The sequence below is a fragment of the Gymnoscopelus microlampas genome (genome assembly GCF_963454915.1).
Source record: "Gymnoscopelus microlampas genome assembly, chromosome: 3".
NCBI lineage: Eukaryota > Metazoa > Chordata > Actinopteri > Myctophiformes > Myctophidae > Gymnoscopelus > Gymnoscopelus microlampas.
Window position 1 is genome coordinate 9,888,643 of NC_139940.1, and position 16,471 is coordinate 9,905,113.

General features: G+C 43.5%; 1 protein-coding gene across 7 annotated transcripts; it reads right to left on the reverse strand.

Moving 5' to 3' along the window:
- Positions 1 to 1,247: 1,247 nt before the first annotated feature.
- On the reverse strand, positions 1,248 to 13,879 carry LOC311042687 (uncharacterized protein). 7 transcript variants are annotated; one of them, XM_084053586.1, is made up of 4 exons: positions 13,362 to 13,879; positions 12,724 to 12,856; positions 6,170 to 8,267; positions 1,248 to 6,013 (listed from the first exon to the last, which is right to left on the reverse strand). In XM_084053586.1, the coding sequence occupies exons 3-4, from the start codon at positions 8,040 to 8,042 to the stop codon at positions 3,144 to 3,146; spliced, it is 4,743 nt and encodes a 1,580-aa protein (XP_083909712.1). In that variant the 5' UTR covers positions 8,043 to 8,267; positions 12,724 to 12,856; positions 13,362 to 13,879; the 3' UTR covers positions 1,248 to 3,143. The 7 variants fall into 7 exon arrangements, with proteins under 7 accessions (XP_083909712.1, XP_083909713.1, XP_083909708.1 ...); XM_084053587.1 differs by having other exon boundaries at positions 1,248 to 5,497; positions 5,789 to 8,267; XM_084053582.1 differs by adding an exon at positions 10,945 to 11,153 and having other exon boundaries at positions 1,248 to 8,267.
- Positions 13,880 to 16,471: the final 2,592 nt, after the last annotated feature.

A 16,471-nucleotide genomic window follows, 5' to 3' on the forward strand; every position in this document is an offset into this window, starting at 1 on the left:
GTAAAATGGTGGATGTCTCATTCTCATTTGCCAGTCTATGGGCATGGGCTTATTTGTGGCATCATTAGCTTGATGATAAACAAATGATCATAATTGAGGTTAGAAGGTCTGTTAAATTGTCCACATTAACCAACTAAGCCCTATTTTGTACTTCAGCTATTTGAATATAGACACGCTACAAGCTCACAATGCGTCGCTCGTTGTGAGCTTGTAGATCTGCTATTTTCAAAATATTTTTATACATTTTGAAACCTGAAATGGGACTTTCTGCATAATGAGTACTTTTACTTTTGGTACTTTAAGTGCAATTTTATGCCAATACTTTTACACTTTTACTCGAGTAAAATGTGAATACAGACCTTTTACGTGTAACAAAGTATTTGTATATTGTGGTATTGGTACTTTTACTTAAGTTAAACATGTGAGTACTTTTTCCACCACTGATGACAGATGCCTGCAGCCTGAACCAACTAAAAGTGAGTTCAACTGCCTTCTTGAATAATACTAAGTTAGGTGGTCGATGAGTCTGACATCATGGCAAACTAAGTTACATCAAGGACATGGGGGATTAAGTGAGAAATTACAAACATCCACATTCTATTTGGGACACTGAAGGAACCTCATTGTTTAACGAATTTGTCTATCACATTTTAGTGTTGCCTATTACCAGTGCACAACACAGAGAGAATGAATGGTATAGGCTATATTGATTATATTAGGCCTAGTATATATATATATTTCTGGACAGTCATGACAGGTCAATCACATTATTGTTGCCACATTCAAGTGCATGTGGGTCATTCTCAGTATCCTAGAGCTATTTATACCAACAATAGTATATGTTCTTTCTTTTGTGATTTCCAAGGCATTCATCGCCTCATAAACAACAATTTGCATACACAGAACAGAACAGCACACACACATGCATGCACATAGTGTGAAATCCATGTGACTTCTACCCTCAAACACATGGGCCAGCAGTCAAAACGAGTTGCTTACTGCCATCTTGTGGTGCTAGAGTAGAACTGCGACGTAGAGCCAAATGTATAAATTATACCCCGTAGTACGACGGTGTGTCGCTACTCGCTACGATGGCGCATTAAATTAAGCTTTAAACAGCATTCATTCCCTGTACGATGGCCATCAACACACTTAAATGAAGAGCATCCCAGTTCCCCCTTGTTAACTTGGAATGAGTTGCCCAATAACATGGCCATAGGCCTGTACTTAAAATGAAATTTATTGGTATATTCACTACATCCCGAAATCCATTTAATGCACAGAGTGATATGAACTTCACATAGGACATAAAGCTAAATATAATTGTGAAACTGCAATACTGACTTTGGTAACAGTGACAACTTACTTATATTCAATAACTACCAGAATGTACCTTAGCTATGGTAGCCTACTACATCATGTAACGTCCAATAATAAATGAATAGAAAACAAATGAGAACACTTATGGTTTATTCAACGCTGAAATATAATCAACTACTGACCTCTCAGTAAATAAAGTGATAGAAATCTACTTATAGCTATATTTTTTTCTTTTTTCCTTTAGAAGAAAAAAAACAAGGCTTGACTGGGATATGGGCATTTCTTCAGTAAATAAAGTGACAGAATGTAGAAACTATTATTTCTTTCTTTAGAAGAAAAAGAAAACAAGGCAATGGCAGGGTAAGAGCATGATTGCAAAATGGCCAAACAAATAATAGGTAAAAGGGGGTTAAATATGAGATTGGCATGATTGGGTTACACACATAAATACATGTAGAATAATAATACATCTATGGATAGGTCCTTGTCCTACAACAACTGCGAAGTAGAAACAATCAATGCTAAAAAGAGCATACAAATAACATGACACAAACATGTGTTACAGTACACTTGTTTAACCTGTCTTCAATCTCTTGGTATAAAAGCTATGAATATTTCAAAACAAAAAGACATTAAAGTGAACATGATATAAGCAAGGCTTTTTGTTAGGTTTCTTCACCTTTGTTTTTTTTTGGGGGGGTGGAGGGGTTGCGGGAGAAGGAATCCTTAGATACCGTCTTTCAGGGGAATTGTGTCAAATTGTTCTATATCGTCGCTGTTGGGCAGAAACCATGTATCACCATATTAGCTTTTATGTCTTTTTCATAAATTAATTAAAAAATGTTTTCTACAAAAGTAGAAAAAATTGCCGATCTACAAGGTCACAACGCTTCCACGTGTTGCGAGTTTGTAGATCTTGTGTTTTTTGCTACAGTATTTTTGAATTATTTTTTAAGTGAAAGTGGTTAAGTCTGTCTGGGGGGTTTTATAACCAATGAAAGGTATTAACAAGAGCTTGTGACTAAATAATAAGTACATTGGATCCATTGGAACACGGGTTCTTTTTTACATTTCCTGAAAAGTAAATGTTTTGGACGTACAGGGTTTTCCCCCGACAGTGACGATATATCAGTGATCATATCAGTAGGGAATATTTACCAACGTTTCAAATTAAAAGTTCACACCACTAACCTTTGGGGATATACTGAATAGACCATCACATACCGCAGGAGTGAATTCTCAACCGTGGCAATAAAACTGACCAGAGAACAAACATGCATTGACAAACTGACTTATCAACAAATGTCATTGCCCCCACATCCCCATACTCCTAATAAATGCACTTTACAAGTTAAAAAATAAAATGAAATCAACAACAACAAGACCAAGTTACACAGCAGAGACAGTTATCATAGCAAGGTGTAGCAGGGATGCTAGTGAGGATTTAGGGAGGGTGGGGGGTTTACATTAGCAGGTCACCTAAACTTGTCTATCAACTGCACAGTGTCAGCCAAGCATAGTGTCAATGCACTTAAGGGGTTAATGAACCTATGGAAACAGTCACGTCTCAGAAACATCCTCCAATACAATTTGGAAGAATTTCGGGTGATATTCTTAATAGGATGCTCTACAGTAGTTTGTTAATACACTCATTCTAACGGGTGGTTCAATGTCAACACAGATACCAGGCAAATTCATCATGTCTCTTGAAAAGGCATCTTGATGCTTTCTGTTATCTAAAAGTACATTTTCTTCTCATGTTCCCAATTTAGAAGCAAAATATTCCTTCTTCTGACTGCCACGCATGTCAGCCAGCAGAAAGTTCAGTATGTGTACTCTCCCTGTAGGGGAGACACCTCCTCACGATGGTTCTCACTCTCTCCCCCCGTGCTATTGGATGATTTCAGGCTGATGGCGGCTCCTCTGTGTAGTCCTTTAGCCCTGCGGCGGCAGGACACCTTGTGCCTGCGGAGGAGCGCCCCGTTCCAGAAGCAAGCGGAGCAACGGCGGCAAGAGAAGGAGCCCCGGGCCCGGTGTGAGGCCCGGTGGACAAATGCCGCCAAGGGCTTGTGAGACTGCTTCCCGCACACGCTGCACCTCAGCCGCTCTTGGGGCGTCAAGGCTCTTTGCGGGTGCTTCACCACCATGTGGACCAGCAGCCCCGCCTGGCGGGAGAAGGTTGCATTGGGACACTTGGGACAAGCAAAATGTTTGACGGGGACTTGGAGTGAGGCGTGGATGTGGATCTTCGACCCCCCGGTCGTGACGAGCTCGTACCCTTCCCCTCCCGGCCCTCCCCCTCTCCTAATCTTCAACAGGAGAGAGCCTTGTTTTTTTGTTTTCAGGTGCCTTCTTAATAAGGAGGTTCTCCTTCGCCTCCTTCTGCTCCCATCAGCTCTGGCTGAACCTGAGGACTCCCATTTGCCCCACCTCCCTTCTCTCCTCTCTGACTTTTTCTTCTTGTGCATTTTTATCTCGTCCGGCGGCGGTGGCGGCGACTGGGTGCTTTGGTGGCTGTGTTGGTGAGACTGGGTATTCACTTGGGGATGTTGTTGTTGGTGATGATGAGGTTGATGATGATGTGAGTGATGCGGATGGTGGTGACGAATATGAAGATGTTCAGTGGAAGGCAGCTCCGTCAGCGGTTGGAACGGCGCTGTGGTGTGAAGCGTGTGACTACGGGAGCCTGCTGGGTAGATGTGCTCCCCTTTCACCCCCGGGGGAGAGTGCTGGTGCTGGGGCGGCATTATGGTGGAGTTGGGCGGGAGGGGCTGAGAGTAAGGCGGGGCACTAGAGGTGGAGGACTGGGCAGGGGCAGTGTCGTAGAAGAGGGAGGAGTAACTGGCTGGAGGCGGTGGCAGAGCCACAGTCACTACACTGTGACTCTGCCCACCGTGGCCTTCGCTGGATGGCGCCATTTGTAACAGGGCATTGGTGGCCGCCTCGCTCTCAGATGCAGACTGTCCACCAACGTCATCCCCCCCTCTGTTGTCCCCTGACGCGCTGCTGCCAGCATCCTTAGACTGCTCAGAGCGGGTCAGTCCATGCTGTGACTGCCTGTGTCTGGTCAGGCTGTTGGAGTAAGCGAAGGCTTTCCCACACACCTCACAGCTGAACAGCTTCTCACTCCCGCCGTCGTGGACTGTCTGGTGATGGGCAGTCAGATGGAAGTGGTGGCGAAATGACTTCCAGCAGATGGCACATGTGTAAAGCCTGGGTGGGGGCTGGGTGTTAGCCTCTTGGGGTTTGACGTCTTGAGGATATGAGTAATAGGAGGAGGATGAAGTGGCAGTGTCACCTTGGTTCTGGTTCCTGTCTTGGGCCACGCTACATTGAGGGTTGGGGTTAAAGCTGTTCAGGTTCTCCGTAGCTGGGGTTGTGGGCACCTCCACCAGTTCTCCTTTCTGATGGAGCTTGCTGTGCCTCCGGAGGCTCTGTGAGTAGCCAAACTCTTTGCCACAGCTGCTGCATTTGTAATTCTTTGCCCCAGTGTGAACTGTCTGATGCTTGCTAAGGTGAAAAGCCTCTCGGAAATATTTCCCACAAACGGTGCAGTGGTGAGACTTCTCCCCGGTGTGGACCCTGTCATGCCTGCGTAAGGTTTCGCGACGTGCAAACCCCTTACCACAAACGCTGCAGAGATATGGACGGGGAAGACCACCGGGTCCAGATCTAGGGGTGTACTGTCTGCGCTTGGGGGGCTGCCCAGGAGCATTTGGATCTTTCTTTGCTCTGGGCTTGCGGGGCCGTTTTGGTTTAGCAGAAGGGTTCTGCGGGTTACCAGTCATGCCATCCGGGTTCCCCCCACCTCTATAGTTCTTATCAATAGTAGATGTCGATGAGGGTGACCCCAGAGGACCTAGGCCAAGACCCCCCAACAGTCCCCCAATAATATCTCCCCTATCATCACTTCGGTTCCCACTGCCTGCTGCCGTTATGGCAGAGATAGCGTTATTGACAGAGCTGGTGACATCGTCTTCTGAGTCATCCAGCAGAGAGGACAGGGGCAGGTGAGGCTGCTGATGGTGATGTTGGCTTTGACTCTGGGGATGAGGATGAAGGGTTGGGGCTAATGGTGCCTTTCTCAGAGCTGGGCCCGCCATCCCACTGCCACAGGGGGAAGCTCCAGAGTAGCACGGTGACGGGTTACCTTGAGAACGGTGGTCGTCGTGGTAGCCTGTGTAACGATTCCGAGAGTAGTCAGTGGGGTATTTACTGTCTGATCTTTCACTAGAACCCCCTCCCCTTCCTGACTGAAACAGACCATCACACCCTAAACCTGATTTTGGTTCTCCTTCACCTACTATGATCACACCATCTTCCTCCTCAGTTTTCCCATAAATTACCCCTCTCCCACTCTGATAACTTCCCCCTCCTCCTGCTCCCCCACTCGCTCCTCCCCCCACTACCCCAATCCTGCCTTCCCTGTCACTTCCTGTCTTGGCGCCCCGTGGTTTGGGTCCCCTACCTGGCTTTCCGCAGGTTCCCGATGCAGCGTGGTTGAGCAGAGACGTGCTCTCGCGGAATGAGCGTCCGCAGGCAGGGCACCGGAAAGGCTTTTCCTCGTGAATCTTCTCGTGGCGCGTCAGCGACTCCCTGCGATTGAAAGCCCGAGAACAGGTGGAGCAGCCGTATGGGCGGGAAGCAGAATGTATCACGCCGTGTTGGAGCAGGTGGCCCTTCTTCTTAAAGCCTTTGCCGCAATCAGAGCAATGGAAGATTTTGTCAGGGCTAGGGCAGGAATTGGATGGGGGCTGAGGGGTTTCTTGGGTGGAATGGGGAAGGCTTGGGTCAGGCTGTAATTTAATGTGAATTGGGTTTGGCCCTGTTGTGGCAGAATTACTAGTACCTGCTGCTGTTGGCTCATGCATGCGCATGTGCCTCCGAAGACTTGACAGGTGAGTGAAGCTTTTGCCACACTCTCCACAGCTGTACTCGGACTCTGCATCAGGCTGTGCAGGATTGGGCTGCATGGAACCCTGGTTATCAGGTTTAGGAAGGTGAGAATCGTTAGTAACTAGCACTGAGGCTACAGTGGAGGAGGGAGCAGAGGAAGAGGAGGAAACAACTGATGACGATGAGGACGATGAGGCAAGGAGGGAAGCTGGATCCCCTCCCATGTTTGACATACCAACCCCACCACCGATCAGTGCTGGCGGCTGGCCATGGCCAGCATTAGGGTTGCCACTGTGGCTACCGTGGCCATGGTTGCTACTGCTGTTACTGTTACTTTCAGATTTCCTCTGTGGCAAATACCCCGCCATCGCTTTCTTCCTCCTACTGCTACTGTTCCCGCCTCCACCGCTTTCCCCTTTACCATCGTCCTTGGACAAGGATAAATGAAGTGGCAGGGGGAGGGGCAATCCCGCTTCCTGCTGCATTAGAGAAGCTATCTGATTGGATGAGAGGACAGGGATGCCCTGGAAGTCAAAGCCTCCCAGGGACGAGTGCTGGGAGCCTGGGTGGAGTGGGTGATGGGGATGGGAATGAGAGTGAGGATGGGGCAGGGCGTGGGGAGGCAGCTGCTGCTGTTGGGGCTGCTGCTGGGGCTGGGTGGCGGAGTGGCCATGCGAGTGAGATGAATGCAAAGCCGGAGGCGGAGCCAGGCTCGAGCTCGACTCCCCACCCGCCTGACTCAAACCAATCCCCAGGTGGTTGTGGGTTCCCTGCTGTACCAGGAACTGCTCTAGGCTAGCATTAGCAGGTACTCCAGACAGGAAGTACTGGTTAGCGGCTAGCATGCAGCTAAACTGTTGGTGAAGGCTCCGCGCGTCAGACTGGGCGCCAACAAGCTGGTGCCCCAGTGAGCTGACCGCACTGCTGCTGGGCGGGTTATTAGAGTTGGCCACTGAGCTGGAGGGAGAAGGAGAGGAAGAGGAGGGGCCGGGCGATGCTTGGGGGACAGAAAGGCCAGGATGAAGGGGAGGGGGAGGTGGAGGGGCAGACACTAGCCCCCCTAACCCGCCTGCACTCCCACCGCTCCCCCCAGCAAAGTGGTCAAAGCGGCTGGCGTGCAACTGCTCCTGGGCCAGGACGGCCTCAGACGGGTGGAAGGAGCGCAGGAACTGCGGATAGCCCGAAGCGTGGCTGGAGCTGCTGCTGCTACTACTGCCACTAATTTTGCTCGACTTTGAACGCGAGCTCTGAGAAGACGAGGAAGGCTGCTGCTGAAGTGGCGGCGGTGGGGGGGCACTCATCTTGGCAAATAAGGAGGCGGAATCAGAGAACGCGTTGCTTCTGGACCCTTGGAGGGGTCCCAAGCCCAGTCCAGACAGAAGAGCTCCAGACGACTCGGCCTGCTGCTGTTGCTGCTGCTGGAGCTGATGCTGGTGAAGTTGCACTTGCTGCTGATGCTGCAGTTGACGATCTAAACCGAGGCCTTTGAACTGGTGGGCCTGGTGGCCACTTAACATTTCTATAATGTCTAAGTTGTACTTTCCAAATTGGAACATTTCCCACTCACTGCCACATGGGGGTACAGGGGGCACGCCTCCAACACTGGGAGCAGCAACTATGATCCCTCCGCTGCTGACGGAAGAAGAGCTTCTCCCGAAGGATGGCGTTAAACTACTACTTGCCCTGGAGCTACTTAACTCACCTCGGCTGGATTCTAGAATCCTTTCGATAACACTGCTGCTGCTGCTGCTGCTCTCACCTGAGCGCGCGTTTCGACTGCTGCTGCTACCACTTCCGCCCGATCTCCCACTGCCCCCACTCTCCATCCAAGAGGAGAGGGGACGAGTGTGGGGGGAGAATGTTTGTGATGAAACGTTTAGGGATCTCTGAGTTACAGATGGACTCCCGGGCTATTTAAAAGGAATTAACAGGAAGGTTTTCAACAAGTTCAAAGAATGTCTTGATTGTTTCCCATGCCCATTACTGTGTTGGGGTCCATCCTTTTCCTTCATCCAGGCCAATTTGCTCATCCCTGTTCAGCCCAGAATTTTCTGCAGTTGAAAGACAAAAAAGAAAGAAAGAAAGAAAATTCAGGGGAGGACACATCCACTATCAAAAAATGTAATAATCTAATAATTTATGTTCTATTGATGATTTCAAGGAAACAGTCAATGAATAATTGTATTTCTCTATGCCAGTTATAAATGTAGTGATTCTCCATAATCGACCCGGGACTTATTTTAATGATTAAAACATTACCTTAAACAATGTATATGATAGGGTACAGTATGTTAATACAATATAACAAGCACATCTTCAGTGGTTGGAGGTGGCCTCCCTGATCTTCAACCGGGTAGGGCACCTACTTGGTTGACTATGTCAATAAAGTTATTCGAAGCAGACGGCACACTATATGCGCCGCTATCTTTATTGTGTTCAGACATCGTTGCAATTACCTCTCTCCGTTGGAAAGGGAGACCACAGACAAAAAAACTACGCATTGTAGCTTTAATGCATTCACATAAACTTATTATGATATTTACAACCTTCTTAACCCTTTATACTTTGTTGAAGGGGCATCCCCTGGGGTCATGGTCCTTTTCCTCCCCTACACCAAATCTCTTTGCCGAAAATAGCCGATCTACAAGCTCACGAGTCAAACTGCGATATATTGTGAGTTTGTAGATCTGCTATTTTAGCCAAATGGCCGCCTATTTTTGCAAAACTGCTCACCTATTATCAGAATAAGGTCATTAGGGTTCAATAGGCCCTATGCACAGCAGCCATATTGGAAAGAAATCGGGCCTCTTCCATACTTCCTCCAAAGTCTTACCAATTATACGAATTAAGGCTCTGTTCCATTTAATGTAGCACAGTGGTTCTCAAACCTTTTAATTTCAAGGACCCCCACAACTCTGAGAGTGTACAAATCATTCATTCTACTGCTATACCACCGAAATGTCGAATGCCCTACCACCAGCCATCAAAAAGTCGACTCCGTACCCTCTTTCAAAACCGCCATTGAAGTATGGCAATTTGTAACTGGACCTCGAAAAGTCTTCTACCTCTGCACTTTTTGCAAACCATTAATAAAGTAGTCAATCAATCAATCAGAACCCTTAATTAGTATAATCGGTAAGACCTGTGAAGGAAGTAAGGAAGAGGCCCAATTTCTTTCCAATATGGCTGCTGTGTATAGAGCCTATTGGTTAAAAAGCCAGTTAGAGATGCTATAGTCTCTCGAGAGAGAGACTGTTGGCTCACACAATTTCCAAATGCTTCCGCCTAACTATCTGTACATCGGAAGCGCTGAAAGTCCACAGAAAATAAAGTGGATACCCCGCATCCTCTCCACTTACTACCGTTTGCAATTATGTAAATAAGTCCTGCTGTAAAATCAAATGAGTCAAAGCCTATCTTGCTACTTAGCAGAAATGGACATTGCAAAATATATTTTAATATTTTCGGGAACAGAAATGACAAGAAAGATGCAGGATGTTTAGAAGCAGAAGTACAGATTCTCTGTAGCATTTGAAGATTGTGGAAAAGTTGTCTGGCTCGAGAGACTAGAGATGCTATGACTCTTGCTTCCACCTGGGATTCAGTAACCAAGTACAGCTAGGTTTGCTTATCCAGGGGAGCTTGGTTGGATACATGAGAAACACAGGGCCATATGAAACCTTTTAATAACATAAGTAACCCTATAACTTAACAGTTTTGTGCAATATGCTCTTCTCCAGAACTAAAAACTGCCTGAGTTAGGTAAAGAGTAAGCTTGAATTGCTCTTTCACCAGCTAAACTGAAAATAAAAGCCCAAGAAAATGTTCTGTGTGTCATGTAGTTCACTTATACCAAATCCGACTTAGATTCAATAGTTATGATGATGTCCCTAAATGTTAGGAGGGAATGTTGCGTGATGACTCTTAAATTAAAGTTTTCCTTATTCATAATTCTATTTTGTTCTTTTAGCATTGAATTGAAATTAAATATTAGCATGCTGAAATCGCTCACTTTATTTAGAACTTGCTGCAGCTACAAATGTTGGTTAATGAGTGATGAGTAACAGAATAGCTTTGTTTCTCAAGAGTAATAATGAGTACATTGCCTGAAAATATGATCAGCATTATTATCATTTCAGCTATAATTGCAGGTTTGTACTTAGATGTGTGAGGATCTTAGGCAGTATACAATGCTATTTTAGTGGAGTGATATGAGCTAGGATTTATCTCCATTTGGTTGCAAATTTGCGAGCGTATAGTGAACCACACATCTAAACCACAGTACAGTATATGCAATTTAGATGCTAAATAATCTCTTATCAAACTTTGAAATTCTGATCAAGTCTTCTTCTGAAAGTCTGATCAAAGAGATTACGCCATGTCACTTTTAATTGTGAAAATTGCCCATCTACAAGCTCACAAGTTGTGATGTAATGTGTTGTCAGCTTGTAGATCGATATTTCTGAAGATTTAATAAAAGTCTTTACGTTTTTATTTATTTTCTCGCCTGTAATGACATGCCCAATATAGGGACGCCAGGTGGAATATGGTTAATATATGACACATTCCAAGTTAACAAAGTTAGAATAATCTAAACATAACAACCAGGGTTTAAAAATCTGATGCTTTTTTTCTTATGAGCCTAGTTTTGGTATTGATAAAACATGAATGAAACATTCCCCTAATGTAGAAATCAAAGAACCAACATTCAAATGTATGATCTCATACCAATCCTTGAAGTTGCTACACTAGTGATGAAATTGAGAGTGACTTTGTGGATTCATTACAAGTCTGTCTGACGCTTTTACTTTCAAGAGTCCATGAAGTGCTTTTCTCTCATAGGAGTCCGTACAGCCAGGAAACCATCTGGGGTCACTGTCAGTCTCTTTGTTCATGTGTTCCACTTCCTTCACTATTGAGCCTGTTCAGCAGTGTCACTTCAAAGATAACAACACAAGGGAAACTTATTCCTAGCCATGGGAAACCATGAGAGAATGTTAACAAATGCATATTAAACTTTCCCGATTCCTGAGCAATGTGAATTATACATTTCGAGAGATAATAAATGAACATTCCTTCGTGTTCATCTCACTTTAATGTGGCAGCCGGTTAAGGGAATGATTTGAATTATTTGATGTGCTGCTGGCATAGTTTAACCTATAATAATACATCATCATTTATCAAATAAGGCTAATATCTGTTATGTATTAGTACTTAGTAGCTGTTGAGTAATTGTGGTGGAGTAAAAAGTATAATATTTGCCTCTGAGATGTAGTGAAGTAGAAAAAACATTTAAATAATCAAATACCACAATTTTTTACTAAAATGCAATACTCAAGTAAATTACTTTGTTACGTTTGGGGGAAACCATATGTTAATAAATGTACGAATGGTACATTTCATGCTTCCTTATAGCACTCTATATCCCCACAATAATCATTGCTAAAGAATGTTTGTTCATTAACAGGGGTCTCCCTAACTCTAAGCTCTTTAGTAAACAGAAAATACATTTTCAGTTTGGGATACCAATTTCATCCAGTCAGGAGCGAGAACTCGTGGATACAGGATAAACAAGGGAGATTGGAAGTGATGACACAAACAACAAACAGACAAAAGTGAGCAGACACATTTGGAATTGGAACACTATAATATTGAAGCTGATAAATAGGTTCCATCTCCCGACTGTGTATAGCAATTATTATTATCAGAATATAGAGCTTTAACCGTTTAACAGAAACAGCAGATATACAAGCTCACAGCTCACTTCGTGCCGTGCTGCGAGCTTGTACATCTGCTATTTCTGAAAAAAAAATAATAATCTTGAAAGTTTGAGAACTACTGATTCAGTAGGCAGAATCGGCCTCAGGTCTTAATGGGTTAAGGCTTACCAGTCACAGGCTGGTCAAGTGTTCCTATTTTTGATGGGATGGTGCTCAAATTTAGAGTCTTGTAGTCAGCTGACACATCTTTAAAATGTCCCTGGGCCTCAGAGTGAAAATGTAGTGTTTGTATTGATAACAAGACTACACTAATGTTATTCAACTGCTTTAAAAACATAAATAAAAAAATAGTTCTCCCTTCATTGGTTTGAAATGGTCAGTGATCATAATCTGATTTCTTTGTGTAAAGAAATATAAATGCATGCATTTATGTATAAGTGGAAACTGCATACTTTAGTAAAGCCAACATAATAATATATAATATCAAATCATTAAATGAAGTGGTTTAAAAATGTAAGTCTCAATCAATAGGTTTAACTGAAAAACAGAACAACAGGTCAGGGGTCGATTCATTTTCAAAGTATATTGAAATCATTCAATGCAGGAAGTGAATTTACACATTTTAACCATTTAAAATAAATTCATTTATATGATTCTCATTAATAAGTTATCATAACAATTGGTTTAACTTTAAAGTAGGCCTACTGAACTAGCCATTTTTTTTTTTTTTAAAGCGAATTGACCTCTGCCCCGATCATCACTTTAGTTTTACATCTACATTCCTCACCTTTTTTAATATAGTTTTCCCTTAATCCAAGAAAATGGAACTACATGAGAGTGTGCTCCTCCGACAGATGAGGGAGATGATGATAATGTATGGCATATTTCACTGCCTCTCATTTTAATGCAAATTAGCAGCCCTGTTAAGAAGGAGGAGGAGGGGGGGAAAAGACACATTGTGTGGATCAACATTAATTTGTTCCATGCTCATCTCTCACTGTAAACATTAGCGGTTCAACCACAAGCCATAACGTTACGTATACACTTGCGGCGGCAGCAACACTGTAACAGTATTGGCTCGATTCAAATGTTTGCAAAAAATAAATAAATAAAAAATAACATCTAGGACGTGCTTGCATGCAAAACTTCACGGTTCTTCTCGGCATCTTTATATATTTTTTATTATTTTTATTTTGCTATTTCATCGCATGCAAAAGACGAAGTCACACGCACGCAGTCAAGAAGAAAAAAAAAATCCCCAGCACATACATCATAAGCTAAAAACGTTAGCTCAGCATTCACAATCACATTCGCAATCAGATCACAACATCAAAACGCATGCATGTCGTACTTAACGCTACCAGCTCTATATGTGCGTAATAATAACGCAACAATCGGAGGGGGGTTGTGTTCTTAAATGTTTACCTACTATACGCATCTTCTCAGTCAGACCCGCAGGCAGGCAGGCAAGGCGGACTAGGGGGATGTAGGCCTGGCACAGCACGGCACGCCTTCTATCTACAAACCACCATCCAGCAGGGCAGCCAGTAGCTTTCAGTGATCCGCTTCCATTTGTGCTGCCTGGCCGTTGCTGATCGCAGCCATTTTCACTGCTGGTGGAGGAACGGAACGGAACACTGTAGCTTTCTCTCCCTCTCCCTCCTCCTCCTTCTCCTCGAACCCGTCCGCGTTCTGCTGCTTTCTGACGCCGTCCAGAGAGCGTCTCCTGCTCGCCATCCAAACTACGTTATTATTAACATAACATCCTCACACTGACCCGCTCGCTAATAACGATCTCGGTCCAGTTTTCTTTTTCCTTTTTTTTTTTGGTTCCCTGATAATAATATTTTGGGGGGTAAAAGTGAGTGACGTGTTGCTGACTTATAAACGTTGGTCCTTTCCGGGGGCCCTGGGTTGTAATATTTCCGGGTAGCAGCGGGCAGGCTGGCTGCTCGCTACGGGTGGTGGTGGTTGGTTGGTTGAAGATCCAAATTACTTTGGGATCCACAGCCACTGGAGATCAAAACATCTGATAGGAATCGACCGTTAGCATTATTTGATCCTCAAATCAGGGATCCATCCACACAATGTTATACTCTTGTGTGAATTAAACTCTGTTTACAAATGTAATCAAATGGACCCGCAAGAGGGGTCCATATGATTACATTTCTTCACCCTCAGAGTTAGTAGTGGAAAGTAACCAAGTACATTTATTTACTTACTTAGGTTAGGTAAATGGTGAACTGGTGTACAGTAGGCTAGCCCTGGTCCAGAGCGTTAATGTGTTATCTCTAACGCCCTGCCAGGCGCGCAGCTCTGCTCATAGACCGAAAATTCCAGTGCCGAGGTCTCCGTCTTTAGTAAAAAATAAACAAAACTATTTTGCTACTCACCGAAACAAAGGCAGTTTTGTGTTGTTGAAAGTCTATTCTCAAGGATGGGAAGCCTGCCAGCACCCCACCTTCTCTGTATAATACACTTTTTGGGAAGAAAATAAAATATGTCTGCCATACGGAAATTATTTTAATTACTCACCTGCGCCCTCCACAGATCTGGTCAATATAAATGACCATTAACCAGATCTGTAGAGGACGCAGTGGAGTAAATACATAATTTTCTAGCTGGCGGACATATTTTATTTTCTGCCCAAAACGTGTATTATACAGAGAAGGTGGGGTCCTGAGAACCTCCCCACCCTGGAGAATAGACTTTCAACAACACACAATAGTCTTTGTTTTGATGAGTAGCAAAATAGTTTTTGTTTATTTTTTACTAAAGACGGAGACCTCGCATTGCAGTGGAATGTTTGGTATATGAGCAAAGCATTGCGGCTGGCAGGGCGTTAGAGAGAACTCACTAACGCTCTGGACCAGGGCTAGGCGTAGGCCTATATTATTAGTGGAACCATTTTGGGTACATATTTTGTACAACCTCAGAGTCAGTGGTGGACAGTAGGCTAACAGCCTACATCTACTCAAGTAGCCTACTGTAATTAAGATTTGTATTAAAGGTTTTGATTGATTGATTGATTGATTGATTGATTGATTTTTTTTTTAGTAAGACATGAGAACAACAGTACATGGAAGTACAGATTCACAATACAAGGTCTACTAAACTGGAAGACTCATTAAGCACTGAGCTTGTTTAAGATGAGATCCCCATGCACACAAATCATGATGACATATAAGAGACAGACAGATACACACTACTATACAGAACGTCATACAATCAGCTTACAGGTTACTGGTATGAAGAGTGAAAAATATGTAAAAGAAAAGGTAAAGGAAAAAAATGGCAGCCTCCTGAAGGTGTATCTAGCCTACTTTTACTTTATTTGTGTAGTGTTTCAAATTTTCAGTACTTTATACTTGGGCTACAAAATAAAATCGCAGAGGGATGATAATTTGTCAGCTTGAACTTGATTCCTTAAAACAGCTTTAAACAGACTTCTAAGCACTTGCTTCAATTAGAGTGTACAAATATACACTGTACATGTAGTATACATGCCCAGAGGTAGGCTACTGTACAAATGGACAGGATTTTAATGTTTGCTACACTTGTTGCATGTCTGCAAGCCTGTCTTCTCCAATGTATAGAAAATATATTAAAACTCACCAAGGTTGCTTTTACAGCGGCAGAAGAAGTACTTAAGTAAAAAAGTACAATATTTCCTTTTGGGATGTAGTGGAGTAGAACAATTGAAAGTAAAGAAAAGTTATACTTATAGTACTTATAAATGCAATACTTTGTAAATGTATTTAGTTACTTTCCACCACCGCCTCTTCTGCCCCATGGCTGAGTTTGTTTCAGTGTGTTGTGTCGTAGCTGACAGAAAACATGTCCTTGAGATGTTATAAACAGGAAAATGGCATTAAAATGGTAAAGGCTATTACAATCACATTTATCCCAGGCTAACATTGCTTCAGATATGGGTATCTGCAGATATGGGCAATTAAGCAGATGAGATAACATGTTATTGAATGAATATATTATAGTGCCCCAGCAATATGTGTTCGTATCATACTCATTGAAGGTAGTGTTGGCCTTAGAAGTCTGTTTATTGCTGTTTATTAAGTGGGAAATGACTCATGTTCAAATTGACAAATTAACATCCCTCTGCAATTGTATATTTTCAGATGCATATTACCTCTGTATTTACTGCTAGGCTTTAGGTCCAAAACGTAAGTCATGTATTAAACACTTGAACCCAAAGCATCCCTATTCTGGGGGTACCATTTGCCAAAAATAGAGGTTTGGTGTAATACAGAGCCAAAGGTCAAGTTACGTCTGAACATACACATTACCATGAATCCAACACTGATGGATGAAGCTTATGAAGCTATCTATGAAATCTATGAAAAAGTTGAATCTGCCACACAATTTTATACAATATGTAGTGGTGGTCCCTGCTTCATCTCTCTCTCAGCTAAGGGCTCCTTGACCTGAAAAACAAAGACCCTTGATCTGTTTTTTATTAATCAATTTGATTATTTAACATATATAATTCAATGCCAATAATGTCAACAATTATATAT